Source organism: Gorilla gorilla, chromosome 11 (genome assembly GCF_029281585.2).
Source record: "Gorilla gorilla gorilla isolate KB3781 chromosome 11, NHGRI_mGorGor1-v2.1_pri, whole genome shotgun sequence".
Lineage (NCBI taxonomy): Eukaryota > Metazoa > Chordata > Mammalia > Primates > Hominidae > Gorilla > Gorilla gorilla.
The window spans coordinates 133006231-133022635 of record NC_073235.2 but is presented as its reverse complement, the minus strand read 5'-3'; the positions used below and the strand labels follow the sequence as shown (position 1 = coordinate 133022635).

General features: G+C 46.5%; 1 protein-coding gene across 12 annotated transcripts in view; it reads right to left on the bottom strand.

The window, feature by feature from the left end:
* Positions 1-5351: 5351 nt before the first annotated feature.
* The window catches only part of SP140 (SP140 nuclear body protein), a 188617-nt gene continuing 177563 nt past the window's right edge, over positions 5352-16405 (bottom strand). For 10 of the 12 annotated variants that reach the window (XM_063695265.1, XM_063695264.1, XM_055379691.2 and 7 more), the window contains 5 exons: positions 8525-8640; positions 7715-7823; positions 7335-7412; positions 6971-7114; positions 5352-5981 (listed from right to left, as the gene is read on the bottom strand). In XM_063695265.1, the coding sequence (XP_063551335.1) occupies positions 5883-5981; positions 6971-7114; positions 7335-7412; positions 7715-7823; positions 8525-8640 (546 nt within the window). In that variant the 3' untranslated portion in view covers positions 5352-5882. Of the gene's footprint in view, positions 5982-6970; positions 7115-7334; positions 7413-7714; positions 7824-8520; positions 8641-16405 lie in introns of those variants that run through there. The other 2 variants (XM_055379686.2, XM_063695266.1) reach the window with 2 other exon arrangements.

Here is a 16405-nt window from a genome sequence, read left to right as displayed (position 1 = left end):
CAGGAGTTTCCTCCTAAATATCAGAAGCAGAACTCCCTGCTCCTCACTCCTAAGCAATGACCCAGCCCTACCCCCCTCCCACACTCAGGCCTGGTCCTGGGGGCACCAGAAGTTCTACAGAGAATCCCCCAGGCCCACTGCCCACCCAAGAGAAGAGACACCACTAAACATAGCATCAAACACGAAGTGCACCTTCGTTATGAGATATACAACTCAGGACTACGCATACTCTGTACTTTTGTGCTCACAGGAGTTGACCTATTTCAGTAAACAAAATAAGAAAACAAATAATACCCCTGGGGAAAAGGCATGGGTATTCTAGAATTTCTTTGGAGTTAATTATAAATCATCTATATAGATGAGACATATCAGCTCTTGCAGAGGAGTCTAAGTGTATTTTTTGTCTTTGTTACAGAAGGAGATTGAGTGATGGTATCGAATCCTGTACTTGTTTCAGGGACTTACTGAAGCAGCTACCTCTTTCCAAGGGATTCAGGCCCTGTCCTTCCCTCTGCCTCCTTCCTGCTCTGACTTCCCTGAGCATCTAACTAGGGAATAAATGGCACCCTACTGGGCATATGTGAGAGTTTGGTGTCACAGGAAACAGTCATGACAACTTTAGTTCCTGGGCTCCAATTCCAGAGCTTTGTGAAGCCTCCCAGGGCCATCTACCCTTCTTCCTGGTGGAATGTGCTTCTCCCAGCTCAGCAGGGCAGGGTGTGTGCTGATGCCCAGGACTCACCATGATAGATTCCAGCTGAGAGGTCATTACCGAGAGCTCATGACCTCCCAGCTCAGGACAATTAGAGCACCAGGTCCTGGCAGCTCCCAGGGACACGGCACACTCCAGAGGGTAGGAACCCACCCAGGATCCAGCATCTCTTTGAATGCAGGTGTACTGGATTGACACCATGACAGGTATAGCTCCCATCCTTGTTCTTGGTTGTCCAGTGGTGTAAGGCAGACCGCCTTCCCTCTAGAACAGTGACCAACTCAGCCTTTGCCTCCGCAGCACAGGGCAATGGGGAAACAGTTACCTGGTCCCATGGACCCAAGGAACTTGGCAGCCCCCCAACTCTGCGGCCTCTCTGACTGGCCTGGAATTGCCCCTATTCCTCCATTAGACAGCAGTGGTCCAGACCTTGAGTGTCCCAGGTGGGTTACCTTGGTCAGCTGTGATTTCCTTGGCTGTCCAGCCTCCTCCATCCCCCTTTCCTAACAGTCCCCAGTTCCTTTGGGTGAAGGAGCTCTCCCTTCTGGGTGCAGGAGTGAGGAGCTGTTCATCACAATGCTGGCCCGTGAGCAGGCCAGGCCAGCCAGACGCTGTGTGGTGGGAGTTGGACTCTTGAGTGAAGTATTGTGAGGAGTTTTTGTTTTTTGTTTTTTTAAAAAAAAAATTAGTAAAATTATTAACATCCTTAAGGACACGGCTGCATCATTCCTGGCACTCAATGCCTGGAACCACTCTGATTCCTGCCTTTTTCCAGGGCTATTTGCCAGCTCAGTACCCCTGCCTTCCAGCCCTTTCTGTGAGGCACTGTGTATTTCATCATCAAAGTCCCTTTTTGCCTAACCTAGATAAATTGGGTCTCTCTTGATGGCAAAGAGCCTGAATTGATACAAGGGTGTTTGTGTTCATCTTAGATTTGTTTATTTATTACTTATGTATTGCATGCAGGGCCAGAAACTTTCTAAGTGAATAATAAATATTAACTTATTAATCCTCACAATAATCCAGAGGGTTACCTCCATTTTACAGATGAAGCAGTGCAGGGGAAGGATGAATAGCTTGCCCAAGCACACATTGCCAGCAAGTAGACATGTGCAGGAGCTGGGCTTCTACCTACACGGGCTACATTCAGAGTCTGTGCTCTTAAATGCTAGCCTGTGCTGCCTCTCAGTACAAGTTAGTATTGCTTACAAGACCAAAAATCACTAACTAGCCAATAACAATTCAGTTTGGATGAAAAAAGGAAAGGTATGGCAAGGATGATGTAGAGCTGTATTTATTGATGTGACAATGTCCATTGTATGTTATTAAGTGAAAAAAGTTGATAAGCATTTTTTATTTATTAAGATGGTATACCCACTGCCTCCCTACTCCCTGTCTCCCAAACACACACACGTTACAAAGCCTAGAATCACATTCATCAGAATGTCAACCATGGTGATTCTCCTAACCTGAGGAGGCCCACCAAGCTCTGAGTTTCTTCGTGGTAGGAGGTATGAGCTGCAATAGCTTGGAGCTTTGGAGGGGATACACTGACATGCTCCAGACCATTGAACCCCTGACAGCTTACCTATATGGCACATCTCTGAATCTTTGTAACGTTTCTCTCCCACCACCTGCAGTGTTTGTGAGTTAGTAAGTCATTCAGAATAGTCTATATTTCTCACTTATCAGGCCCATGAACATACTGTCATCAATACAGTTGACCAATGTAATGTATTCCAGAGTTTCCAGAAAGGCTATATTGTAACACAGAGCAGGATTCACATTGCCCTGGAGCAAGACTGTAAGGATATACTATTGTCCAATCCTTGAGAATGTGAATTTCTTCTCAACCTACATCCTGCTGAATCCTTTAAAAGTGGCATTTCTGTATTAACAGTTGCATATCACTTGCTAAGGCTGTGCTAACCCATTATAATAAAGATACCACATTTGACACAGCAACTGTAATTGGGGCTACTCCTTGGTTAAGTTTTAGGAGCCATTTAGCAGCATGAACCACCAGGAGATACCAGAGGGCAGACTGCTGAATTAAAATGGAGGTATAACTGGGGTAACAACCCCTGCCTCCTTCATGTCTTTGTAGGTGGCACTAATCTCTATCATTCCCCAAGAATGTGATATTGCTTTTAACTTACTTGTTTTCACCATGAAACTTCAGTTTCAGAGGCTTCTGCTTGGCCTTCCCTAAGACAGTCATTGTTATTTCATAGTTTAGGAAACCACAGGTTAAGGAACCGGGTCAGCCAATTGCTATGTATTATGATGTATGCATGAATGTATATCCTGATTATACATTCAGGAAGAGGGGAAACAATTGCTGGGTGGCTCTGTGGATCCAGAGGGCCCATTGTGAGATGGACATTAGCTGATCTCCACATACTCTACTCTAACAGGGGCTATGATAGGGCTTTGAGTCCCCAGGGATTAGCATCAACTCTGACATTGTACTCAACATCCCTTGAAAGATCTGTGTATTTTCCTTTCCCCAGCATGTGAGTTACTTGAATAAATGGCCATAGAGCCCTCCCGTGAAAACTTGAGGGAATCAGTGATGTGCACATTTACAAAGTTCTTCCTTATGAGAAACTGCCCTCATTTCCATCGTGGGTTCTGGATTCCATTGAGAACTGGCTGAGGTTTGGAAGCTGGGCAAGGGGTCTAGACTTTACCTTTAGAGAGCTGACCTCAGCATTCTGCTCATTGATGTCCAATCTTTTTTGATTATATGTCTAAAGCAATATCCTTGTCAGCTGCCCATCTATCTTGCCTATAGGAACAGCATATCCATGCATGTCTGTCTTCATAGATACCTACAGGCCAGGCCTTCCAGCTGTCACTCTAACATTCATGCCCCTTAGGGAAATTACTTTATTTTGCCCTCACAGTTAAATGCTGCCTCTTGGCCTCTGTTATTCTGGAACTCTTTCATTTTACTCACTACTGGGGGATCCAGTTCTATAAAACATCCCTAGCATTATTCCAGCTTGCAGGGGACAGCCATCATTGAGCTTCTCAAGGATGTGCTGCCCCCTCAGCAGTGCATTCCTTCTCCCCTTAGTTAGTGTCTGAGACACATTAGTAGTGTCCCCCTTAGGAGGAACTCAGTCACCTGATGGACGGATTCTCCAGTTGTAGAGTGCAGAGTCATTCTAGCACACCAACTTCTCTATCCTTGGGACTCACTTTTCCAGACTCTGCCACAGTAGTTCTGGTATCTCTGCTTCCACTTGATTTAATGTGTACCATGGCTTATACTAAGTCTCTAGGAGCCACCCAGGAGTATATCAGAATCATCACCTTTGGCCCATGCCAGGCTAGTTAAACTCTGTGGTAGAGAAGCTTGCCCTTTTGTCAATAATTCTCACGTATCTGGTTTCACATTTCACCCTTCCTGGACCAGGATCCACTCCCAGACACAATCTCCTTGCTCCTGCTGATGCACGCTGGCCAGTCCTACAGCTCCTTCGGAGGGTAAACGCTCTCTTCACTTTGCCGCCCTGCCCATGACTGTTCACTTGCATTGTCCTGAGCGGTCTCTACACAGTCTTCCTTCTAGAAAAATTGGGAGTTGGGTGGGGGTGGTAGCTCATTCTTCCAACAAGGGGAAAGAGGATTTTTCTGTAGGCCCAGTGAGTTCAGGGGGCATCTGGAGTCAAAGTTCTCAGGTACATCTATCTAGATAGCCCCATGCTGAGTTTCAAGGCCTTGACATTGGCATAAGAGACCATCCTGAGCTTAGAATTCAGTCTTCTCTGAAGTTTGACTCTTTGTAAAATAAAGGCCTGTAATAGGCATTCCTTGCTGTCTGCCTTCCAGCTGCAGGTGTATGAGGGTCTCTTCTCCTTAGGCTGGTAACGACTAGATCTAAACCTGTCATTTACTCTTTTCAGGACATTAATGGCACTTAGCAATAGCCACCAAAACCCATACTTCTTATAGTTACTTTTCCTCACTTCTTAAATGCCAGACAATTGTACCAGCTATTTTACCTCTTGACCTGCAGCTCTTCCAATTTACTACAGGTGAAAATTTGGGCAACTGCTCAGTGATAGCACTTCTGGGGCTATCCATATTCTGCCCAGCACCATTGGGCTAGACAGTGATCCAACTCCAGAATCCTGTCCTCAGAGCTCGCTTCCTGGGGCCATTACCTTAGGTTGCATTCCCCAGAAGCACATTCTGGGATGAAGTCCCTTAAGCAAGAGATTGATGGTGAGGGTTCACTCAGAAGGAAGTAGGGGAAGCAGCATCGTGAGGCCAAAAGCTAAGCCAGGATGTGGCCACAGCTGGGGACTAGCTCCAGCCTGATACCTGGGAGCACAGAGTAGCCGCACACCACACCCTTGGTCCTGCTTTCAGGCAAGGGGGCTGGCCTCAGGCCACAGGGTGTCACTTCCAGGTGAAGCTGGTTCCACTTGACCCAGGGTAATATTCTGGGGACTACTGGCATTAATTAGCAGCCACCACTCAGCAGTTGGGGATGAAAAGACCTGGCCAGAAGAGGAGATGGTGCCAGGATGCCAACAGCTTTGCAGGGGAGTGAAAAATGGCTTCCCTCTACCCTGCTAGGTTCTTTGGTTGAGCTATGAATGAATTAAATTGACAAAAGCAGATAAACAGGAGGAAAAAAATTTTAATAACATATGTTTGCACAGGAGTCCCACAAAATATGAGACTCCGAGAAGAGTCAGATGATGGACACTCATACACCACCGTGAGCTATCGAAAGAATGTGGGCTTAGGGCTTCTGCATGGAGGTGGCCACGGAAGTGGGAGAGTGAAGGCAAGAAGTGTGTCCTGAATAAAGCTTGGCTGGTTTTCAGACAAATGGTCTTCCGGGTAATAAATGTTGTCTGGAGCAGCCCTCAGGAGAAGAGGTAAGAGCCTGTATGGGATGGTGTCGCTGCCAACATCCTTCCCTGTGATCCCACTTACTCTTCCCTGGCTGATGAGATACTTGGGGTTGTGATTCATGATGATTGAATTTCCTTTTGAGGATTTGTCTTTGGGCAGATGAGGGAGGCTCAGAGAAAAGCCCCTCCCTGCATGTGCTGTGCCCAAGTGACCTCATTTTGAAGTCAGTGGCAAACCAGCGGCATATTTTAGGGTGCCATTTGCTGAATGCTTTCAGCATCCACTAATCCAGTCAATTGTTCCCATTTGTTTCCTGAATAGCAAACACTTCCTTGAAATTCTTCTCAAACTCAGCCTCCAGTCTAAATCCCATTTGGCCAAAATCCTTGTACTGAAAAAATAAAAAAGACAAAAACAATGCTCCTCATCATTAGCGTCATGAGACACCTTTCAACTGAGAATGATCAGGACTCTTGTCTTTAAAAAATAAAAATTGTAAGTTGACAATTTATAATGGTATGTATTTTGGAGTACAAAGCAGTGTTGTGATTTATGACTGCTATGTGGAATAATTAAATTGAACTAATTAACATATTCATCACCTCAAATAGTTATCATTTTTTTGTGGTGAGTACATTTGAAATTTACTCTCTTAACAATGTTGAAGTGTGAAATACACTATTATTAAGTAGGACTCTTATCTTAAACACCCTAAGTTACATTAACCAGGTTAAACTTGAAAACTCATGCAGCTAAGAGTAACTTCCGTTTCTTACCAGCATGATCCTTTCTTATTAACAGGGCAGAAAAGTGAAATCATTTCCACAGTTGGGATTATTACTTCTTTGCCTTTGGTTGCTTATTTCAGTGGGTTAGAAAAGCAATCTAGGTTCTTTCACCAATTCAGATAGTGGAAGGGTATAAGGTAAGATCACTGATCTGTTCCTTTCTCTGTCACTTCTACTCCTTGCTGGCAATCCTTGTTGGGATATGGTCTATTCACATGCAAAGAATCTGGAGTTTGGGATTTCTGGGATTGGGAGCAGATAAGAAGCACAATACCACTTTAAGATGAAATTCTCTCCTCTTTATATGCTGCAGCAGGCAGGACTCAATTGCTCTCTCTGAGCTCCTTTCTCCTCTGGGGCAGGTGGGGGAGGAGCTCTCAGGGACCTGGGGTTCTGGTTGCAGGGACACCTTTTGATTCACTGTTTCTTTGCTAAGAAGAGCTTAAGTTCTGCACTGAAAACAATCAATCACTTCCAGAACCCTTGCTCGTGCAAGCTTATTACAGGATGAGGGAAACTAAATTTTTCTAGGCACCAGAAAATGAGGGGAAGGATGGAAAGAAATGAAACGGAAGCAGGAAGAGCCACCTACCTTGTAAGAGGCCCTGTGGTTCTGGAAGATGAGGCGCATGTCTTGTACAAACCCCTCCACTTGGGGGTAACCGTGCTCATTCAGCCTTTTCTTGATTTTATCCAACCACATGGGCTCCTTCAGGCCTTGACACGCCTCTCTAATCTGGTGACAAAAATATCAATGGAAAAGCTACCAGCATAGTTCAATGTCTACCTTCTGTGGATTCCCATAAAATCCAGCAGAAATACAACAAGGTGAAGGCAACTAAAGACAGCGTGTGCTCTTGCCCCGTGGGATTAAGATCACGAATCTCACAAGGACCCATTTCAGGGTCAGGTAATGTCATGGCAGCCTGTAATCATGGGTTGCTGTTGTTACTTACATAATAATAGTATGGAATCTTGGCAAAAAAGGAGCTCTCAGAACAGCAATAGACTTTCAAGAGGAGGAACTCACATTTCTGCAAAAGAAAGAGGCCATAAATGAAAAGCAGCTTGGAGAGAATGAGCCCACATGCATGAGACAGAGCACACGACTCACACCCTTCTTCCTCAAGTTTCTCTAACATGTGTGGCTCTTGGAAACAGACATGTCATGGCTGAGTTATTTTTTGTGCAAACAAGTCGTGGGGTTCTATCAGTGCCATTGAAGTGTGGCGCGGAAGAGCAGGCTCCTTTCAGTACATTCCCCTGCCCCTGCGCTTATTCATGGTTCTCACGTGTGAGGGGAAAGGAGAAGGCTTGGGGTTTGCATCTGATTTACCAACTGTTCCTCAGGACACATCTGCCTCTCCAGGACCTCAGATTCCTGACAACACTGTTGGCTTCCCGGAGACTCCTTCATCCTGCAGAAGATGCAATTCCACGGGGTCCTGAGAGATTGGACATGGGTGAGCAGAGGGCAGGGAGCTTGGAAATGGCCACCGTTCCTGTGGCTACCACTGTCTTCCTTCAGGAATGGCCAATAGCCTCAGTCATGGGAGGAGGGGAACACCTCCCAAAGTATGCAAGGTTCACACATGGGGTCTCCAGCCATTGGCCTTTCCCTCGCATCAGTGGTAGCAGCAGGCAGGAAGTCGGAGGAAGGTAGTGTCACCATGAGTGTGGACTCTCCTTTCTCTGTCTGAGCTGCTGGGAGCACAAGGAACCCTGTCTGTCAGGCCTGAGTTTCAGAAACTGGGTTTTCAGCCCCAGGGACCTCGGGCCTCCAACAGCCCAGTGAGACCGTGCTTCCTGTCTTGTATGAATAAGCACAAAATATAAACAACTGGTGTTTCTTGTCTCCAACCCACCCAGCTGCAAAACTTCAAGGAAAGGACAATGCCAGTATGTAGGCAAAGGTCCCCAACACTGGTCTCAGCATATCAGAGGAGGTGTCCCTGAGAGCACAGAGAGCATTTACCTCCTACTGCCAGCGTCTCCCACTGCTCTCTGGATCACACTGCTGGGTCCCAGTACCCGATGAACCTGCTCCTTCCCTATCTAGATACAAGCTGGCACTCTGCTGGAGAGTGCGCATGGCAGGTGGAAGGTCCCTTAAAGGATGAAAGAGAGGTGCCTGCATGTCACTTACTTCTCACTTTCCACAGGTGGGATGTGGCAGTCCTCATGGAAGACTCTTGAACAAGTGTCGCAACAGAACAGCTCCCCTCCATCCCGGCACACCTCACACTCATCCAGGTTTCTCATCTAGAAGGTAAAACAGTGTCCACGTCACTGGGAACCGCAAGATTCAGGAAGGCCACCCCTCTGGGCATCTAGAACACACTGCCTTTGTGTGAACCTGCATGGACAGGCAAATGCTTCTCCCTGGGATATGAAGGAAAAGCATGGCATGGAGATTTCAGAACAAATCCTGGTCTGCAGTGAAGTTCAGGAGGAAGGGGTATGGGTCAGAATTGAAAAGTTTTCCTTATGAAACCAGAGATTGTAATGCAGAAAGACTAGCAACAAAGCAAGATGATGATTTTATAGGAATCTGAATAATTTCCTTATTCTGCAGATAAAACCGGGTTTTGAAATAAAGTGTTAAATCAATTTGCCTATACCACAAATCAACTGGTGAAAAGGAGACCTAGCTAATTACATATGATGGAATAAGCTTCTGAGATATCATCACATCCCATATTCTTGGCCATAAGTTCCCCATGAGTTGAAGACAGGGCCTAGTTAGGGGTTCCTAGATTGTAGGTTTTGTGCCTGGAGGGCTCTACACCGACCTCTGAGGGGGAAGGACCATGGGTGGAGATGACCAGGTGGGCCCCAGGGAGCACAGAGCTCTTCGGCTCTGGGAGCCTGGCATACATCCCCCGTGACTTAGCTAACTTGGACTGTAAGGTGTGAAGGTGCCATCTCTAATGACCAAGGACAGTGGTAACAGCACCATACAGTGTTGAAGACAGAGGCCCTCCCCTCATTTCCTGGGCCCATAAAAGAGCTGGTGCTTTGTTCTATAAAAGGAATGGTAAATCAACTAATTCTCCATTTCTCACAAGTCTCAATATGTAAGACCTTTAGCCAGATTTAATTTCATTTGGGGAAGTTAAAATATGATGGTATTTGCATCCACATGTTGTGGAGCAAATCCCAGTCATTAAAAACCAACAGAATTTATAGAGCAAATATAGAGACCAATACATACATGCTGTACTGTAGACAAATACATGTGTATTTACAACAAAGAACCGGTCTGTGACAGAGCCCTTTGCCGTTCAAGTGAAAAGTGCTGTAAGGACTAAAATTAGAGTTCAATATTATGTGCAGCCTGGACATCTGGTAACACTGGGAGGGCCTAGAATGGTCTATCTACAAGTCCTCCGCCGGCTCTGCTCCTGCAGGTAAGGTTTCCTACCAACACTTCTGATCAAGAGCACCGCTTGCAACTTCTGCGTATTTTTCAATAGCTGATTTCATTTCCCTGCCAGCCATGGAATTATTCAAACAAGCCAATCACACTCTCCCTCTGGAAGCAGGGGACAGCCCGCCCTCCACAGCCACTGACTGTTTCCTCTGTTCCTGAGCGCAGCCCCCATGTGGCCCTGCGTGGTGTGGGATGCCTGCCCGCCCCCACTGGGCTACCGAGTAAATGTGACTAATACACTGCTGTCAATCTCATCTGTCCAGTGTCAGATGCCGTGTGTTCCACCATCTCCAAAACCCTAGGGTGGGAATGAAGTACCAAATGTTTAAGTATGTCGAATCCTTAATCTTTTTAAAAAATTATTATTTCAATAGTTTTGGGGGAACAGGTGGTTTTTGGTTACATGGATAAGTTTTTTAGTGGTGGCTTTTGAGATTTTGGTGCACTCATCACAAGAGCAGTGTACACTGTACCCAATGTGTAGTCTTTTATCCCTCACCCTCCTCCACCCTTCCCTCTCAGTCCCCAAGGCCCATTGTATCATTCTTATGCCTTTGCATCCTCATAGCTTAGCTCCAACTTGTAAGTGAGAACACACGTTGTTTGGTTTTCCATTCCTGAGTTACTTCACTTAGAATAATGTTCTCCAACTCCATCCAGGTTGCTGTGAATGTCATTATTTCATTCCTTTTTATACCTGAGTAGTATTCCATGGTGTGTGTGTGTGTGTGTGTCTCTGTGTGTGTGTGTGTGTATATATATATATAAACATGCATGTCCAAGTGTCTTTTTCCAAGTGTCTTTTTCATATGACTTTTTTTCCACTAGGTAGACACCCAGTAGTGTTACGGAATCCTTGGGGTATTGCTTTTTCTTGCCAGAAACCTCTGTAACCAGTGGTGCCTTTGCCTGAGTTTTGCTCGGGCCCACTGGGCTCCTTCCACCCACTTGGCCTGGCAGGCTGCACTTGGCTCAGGCTACTGGCCTGGATCCCATACCTACCAAGGGCCTGCCATGGGGCAGGTCAGGCATGGAGTGGGAGAGGCGTGTGAGCAAGCATGGGATCCAGCCACTGCATACAGTCAGACATGCCTGCTATTGCATAAGGGCAGGCAACTCCAGGTGCTGGCATGAGCACTGGCTCTTTGCAAGGCTGTGTCTGGACCAGGCACACTGCAAGCAGCTTCCATGGCTGGCAATAGGGGATGTGGTGGCACCTGGAAGCTTGAAGACACCAGGAACCTCAGAGCCTCCAAAAGGGAGTCACAGCCCTGGCTCAGGGAGCTTCCAGGTCTGGGCTCCCCAGATGGCTGCAGCTCTTCTCTCCTTCTCTTCACCCACAATGCGGTGATCAAGGGGCATGTTTCAGCCCTGTTTGTGTTACAGCTCTTTTAGCCTCACCATTCAGCAGATCCCAAGTTATTTTGTCCTGCAACCAGGAAGAATGAGGGACGCTGATAAATGGAGGGTGAGCAAGATGAAGAGGAGCTTTACCGAGCAGTAGAACAGCTCAGAGACCCACTGTGGGTAGCTCCTTTCCACAGCCAGTGTGTCCTGACGAGTGTTCAGCCCTCAGCAAAGAGGAGGAGGTCCTAGGGCGGGTGGCTTCTCTCTGCTGGCAGGTAGTCCCTGGAGTGTGAAGCTCTTCTCTGCTGCTGGTTGTCCAGGATGTTCTCTCCAAGTCTGACTGAGTCCAGAGCTTTTATGGGCTTCAGAGGGGAGGAAGTGTATGCTGATTGGTCCATGGGTTACCATGAGCAGGCCTTTGAAAGGCATTACAAGTTCCCACTCTGGTCCATAGGATTGGTAGCCCAGTTCCCAGCCTTCAGGCCCTCTCTTGCCTGAAGGTGGTGCCTCACCAGGGACCTGCCCCTTCCCACCCAGGAGCCTGTCTGCCTTTCCCTGCCACCCATGGTGCCCAGGCCCCTTGCCCAAAGGGGCACCTGCAGGCCAGTGCTGAGCTGGCCCCAGCCCATTCTTGGCCTCTCTCCTATGATCGTCAGCACCCAAAATCCAGAGGGGTGCAGGCAGCAGGGGCCTGGTGTGTCAGCTCTCCCCAAGCATGTGCACACCCAACAGGGCTGCAACTGCACCTGGGCTCAGCCCCAACCCTGCTCCAAGATTGCAGCAGGTGCTGGGAGCAGGGAAAGGCCAGGCAGCAGAAGCTTCTGTTCTGGCAGGTGGAGGGTGGCCTCCTGGGCCCCCAAGAGCACTGGGAGGCCCAGGCCTACAGCTGCGACCTGGGCACCTGCAGTTGCGCATGGCGAGCTCCTGCCCTGCCAATTTGGGAGAGGCAGGGCTCCTGCTTGTCCTTGGCTCTGCAGAGTGGGGCGGCCTCAGCCATGCCCCCTCTCTGTGTCTCCTGCAGCAGTTGTGGATGAGGTGCAGGTGGCACAGTGCCCCAGCCAACCTCACACAAAGGAACCTGACACTCAGGGGCCAGTTCTGTGAGTCTCGGCTGCACCTTTGGCCAGGTGCTTGCAGGTTCCTAGGACGCAGTGGGGAAAGAGGTCCAGGCTGTGACAGAGGCTCTGGGCCTGAGAGCAGGTCCTGCCGGCTGTGTGAGGGTGAGGGTGACACAGTCAGCTGCCTCAGGGACACAGGGCACAGGGGACCCACTGCTGCCACTGCTGCTCCTCTGGCCGTTCCTGCTGCCCTGTCTGCCTCCTTGCAGCCTGGGTTGGGGGCTCCAGCCCTTGCCAGGCCCAGGCCAGAGTCTGGGGCAGGGGTGATGTTGCCTCAAGTTCCTCCTGTGGCCCCAAGGCTCAGGGACGGCTTGGGGCACCCCCTCTCCTGGCTTGTGACCCTGCCTGGGGGAAACCTCCAGGAGCGGATTGCCTCCCCAGTCTCAGCTGCTGAAAGCACCAGGCACGGCAGTCACTCTAACTCGGGGCAGATCCTAGGGACACGGCCTCTGGCGGCCCTTCGTTTAGCCTCCTGTGAGGGGCGGGAACCTGGCACTGTGGGCAGGGTGGGTGCAGGGGCCGCATTGCTGGCTGGGTCCTGGAAGTGGGCGCCACTCCCACTTCCCACCCCGGCCCCTGAAGCGCGGCCACTGCTCCGCGTTCGGGCCCGACCCCCACGCTACATGTGCAAGTGCCGAACCACCACTGGCCCAGCTCCATCTTGGGGCCTCTCTCTGCTCACCCCTCCCTGCCTGACCACGCCCTACAGGCAGCTGGGCCTAGCCCCATTGCAGCGGCTCCCAGAGGAAGGCTCCCAGGGCAACTGGCTCTGGGGATCGCCTGCCTCTGTGTCTGGCCCCTTGGACCCACGGCCAGCGCCTGCACCTCACTGCAGCCAGCTTCATGGCAGCAGCCACTTCAGACTGCCTGCTGCTGCCGTCAGTAGTGGGATTGCTGGATGAAATGGTAGATCTACTTACACTTCTTTAAGGAACCTCTGTACTGTTTTCTGTAGTGGCTGTACTAGTTTACATTCCCACCAGAAGTGTAAAAGTGTTCCATTTTCACCACATCCATGCCAACACCTATTATTTTCTGATCTTTAAATTATGGCCATTCTTGCAGGAGTAAGGTGGTATCGCATTGCAGTTTTGATTTGCATTTCCCTGATAATTAGTGATGCTGAGCATTTTTTCATGTTCGTTGGCCATTTGTATATCTTCTTTTGAGAATTGTCTATTCATGTCCTTAGCCCACTTTTTGATGGGGTTATTTGATTTTTGCTTGCTGATTGCTTTGAGTTCCTTGTAGATTCTGGATATTAGTCCTCTGTCGGATGCATAGTTTGCAAATATTTTCTCCTACTCTGTGGGTTGTCTGTTTATTCTGTTATTTATTTTGCTGTATAGAAGCCTTTTAGTTTAATTAAATCCCATCTATTTATCTTTGTTTTTCTTGCATTTGCTTTTGCGTTTTTGGTCCTGAACTCTTTGCCTAAGCCAATGTCTAGAAGAGTTTTTCCAATGTTATTTTCTAGAATTTATATGGTTTCAGGTCTTAGATTTAAGTCTTTGATCCATCTTTAGTTGATTTTTGTATAAGGTGAGAGATGAGGATTCAATTTCATTCTTCTAAATGTGGCTTGCCAATTATGCCAGTGCTATTGGTTGAATGGGGTGTCCTTTCCCCTCTTTATGCTTTTGTTTGCTTTGTCAAAGGTTAGCTGGCTGCAAATATTTGGCTTTATTTCTGGGTCCTTCTTCTGTTCCATTGGTCTATGTGTACTGGTACATTCTCATACCTGGACTATGTTGTTTGGGTGACTATAGCCTTGCAGTATAGTTTGAAGTCAGGTAATGTGATGCCTCCAAGTTTGTTCTTTGTGCTTAGTCTTGCTTTGGCTACACGAGCTCTTTTTTGGTTCTGTATGAATTTTAGAATTGTTTTTTCTAGTTCTGTGAAAAATGATCATGGTATTTTGATGGGAATTGCATTGACTTTCCAGATTGCTATTGGCTGTATGATCATTTTCACAATATTGATTCTACCCATCCACGAGCATAGGACATGTTTCCATTTGTTTGTGTCATCTGTGATTTCTTTCAGCAGTGTTTTGTAGTTTTCCTTGTAGAGGTATTTCATCTCCGTGGTTAGGTATATTCCCAAGTATTTTATTTTTTTGCAGCTAGTGTAAAAGGGGTTGAGTTCTTGATTTGATTCTCAGCTTTGTCTCTGTTAGTATATAACAGTGCTACTGATTTGTATATATTGATTTTGTATCCTGAAGCTTTACTGAATTCATTTATCATATCTAGGAGGTTTTTGGATGAGTCCTTAGGGTTTTCTAGGTATACGATCATATTGGCGACCAGCAACAGTTTGACTTCCTCTTTACTGATTTGGATGCCCTTTATTTCCTTCTCTTGTCTGATTGCTCTGCCTAGGACTTCTAGTATCATGTAGAATAGAAGTGGTGAAAGTGGGCATCCTTGTCTTGTTCCAGGTCTCAGAGGGAATGCTTTCAACTTTTGCCATTTCAGTATTATGTTGGCTATGGGTTTGTCATAGATGGCTTTTATTACCTTAAAGTATGTCCCCTCTATGCCAATTTTGTGGAGGGTTTTAATCATAAAAGGTGCTGGATTTTGTCAAATGCTTTTGCTGTCTTTATTGAGATGATCATACAATTTTTGTTTTTAATTCTGATTATGTGGTATATCACATTTATTGACATGAGCTATGTCCTTTCCTGGTTTTGGTATTACGGTGATACTGGCTTCATAGAATGATTTAGGGAGGATGCCCTCTTTCTCTATCTTTTGGAATGGTTTCAGTAGGATTGATACCAATTCTTCTTTGAATGTCTGATAGAATTCAGCTGTGAATCAATCCATCTGGTCCTGGCCTTTCTAGTATTGGCAATTTTTTAATTACCATTTCAATCTCACTGCTTGTTACTGGTCTCTTCAGAATTTCTATTTCTGCCTGCTTTAATCTAGGAGGGTTGTATATTTCCAGGAATTTATCCATCTCCTCTAGGTTTTCTAGTTTGTGTGCATAAAGGTGTTCATAGTAGCCTTAAGTGATCTTCTGTATTTCTGTGGTATTGGTTGTAATATCTCCCATTTTGTTTCTAATTGGGCTTATTTGGATCTTCTCTAGTCTTTTCTTGGTTAATCTTGCTAATAGTGTATCAATTTTGTTTATCTTTTCAAATAACCAGCTTTTTGTTTCATATATCTTTTGTATTTTTTTGGTTTCAATTTCATTTAGTTCTTCTCTGATCTTTGTTATTTCTTTTCTTCTGCTGGGTTTGGGTTTGGTTTGTTCTTCTTTCTCTAGTTCCTTCAGGTGTGAACTTAGATTGTCTATTTGTGCTCTTTCAGACTTTTTGATGTAGGCATTCAATGCTATGAACTTTCCTCTTAGCACTGCTTTTCCTGTATCCCAGAGGTTTTGATAGGTTGTGTCACTATTATTGTTCAGTTCAAAGGATTTTTTCATTTCCATCTTGATTTCATTGTGGACCCAATGATCATTCAGGAGAAGATTATTTAATTTCCACGTACGTGCATGGTTTGAGTGTTCCTTTTAGAGCTGATTTCCAATTTTATTCCACTGTGGTCTGAGAGAGTACTTGCTATAATTTCAATTTTCTTAAATTTGTTGAGACTTGTTATGTGGCCTATGATATGGTCTATCTTGGAGAATGTTCCAGGTACTGATGAAAAGAATGTATATTCTGCAGTTGTTGGGTAGAATGTCCTGTAATATCTGTTAAGTCCGTTTGTTCCAGTGTACAGTTTAAGTCCATTGTTTCTTGGTTGACTTTCTGTCTTGATGACCTGTCTAGTGCTGTCAGCAGAGTACCGAAGTCCCCCAGTATCATTCTGTTGCCATCTATCTCATTTCTTAGGTCTAGTAGTAATTGTTTTTGTTTTTGTTTCTGAGATGGAGTCTCGCTCTGTCACCCAGGCTGGAGTGCAGTGGTGCAATCTTGGCCCAGTGCAAGCTCCGCCTCCTGGGTTCACACCATTCTCCTGCCTCAGCTTCCTGAGTAGCTGGGAGTACAGGTGCCTGCCACCACGCCCAGCTAATTTTTTTTTTTTTTTTTGTATTTTTAGTAGAGATGGGGTTTCACTGCATTAGCCAGGATGGTCTTGATCTCCTGAACTTGTGATCCACCCAC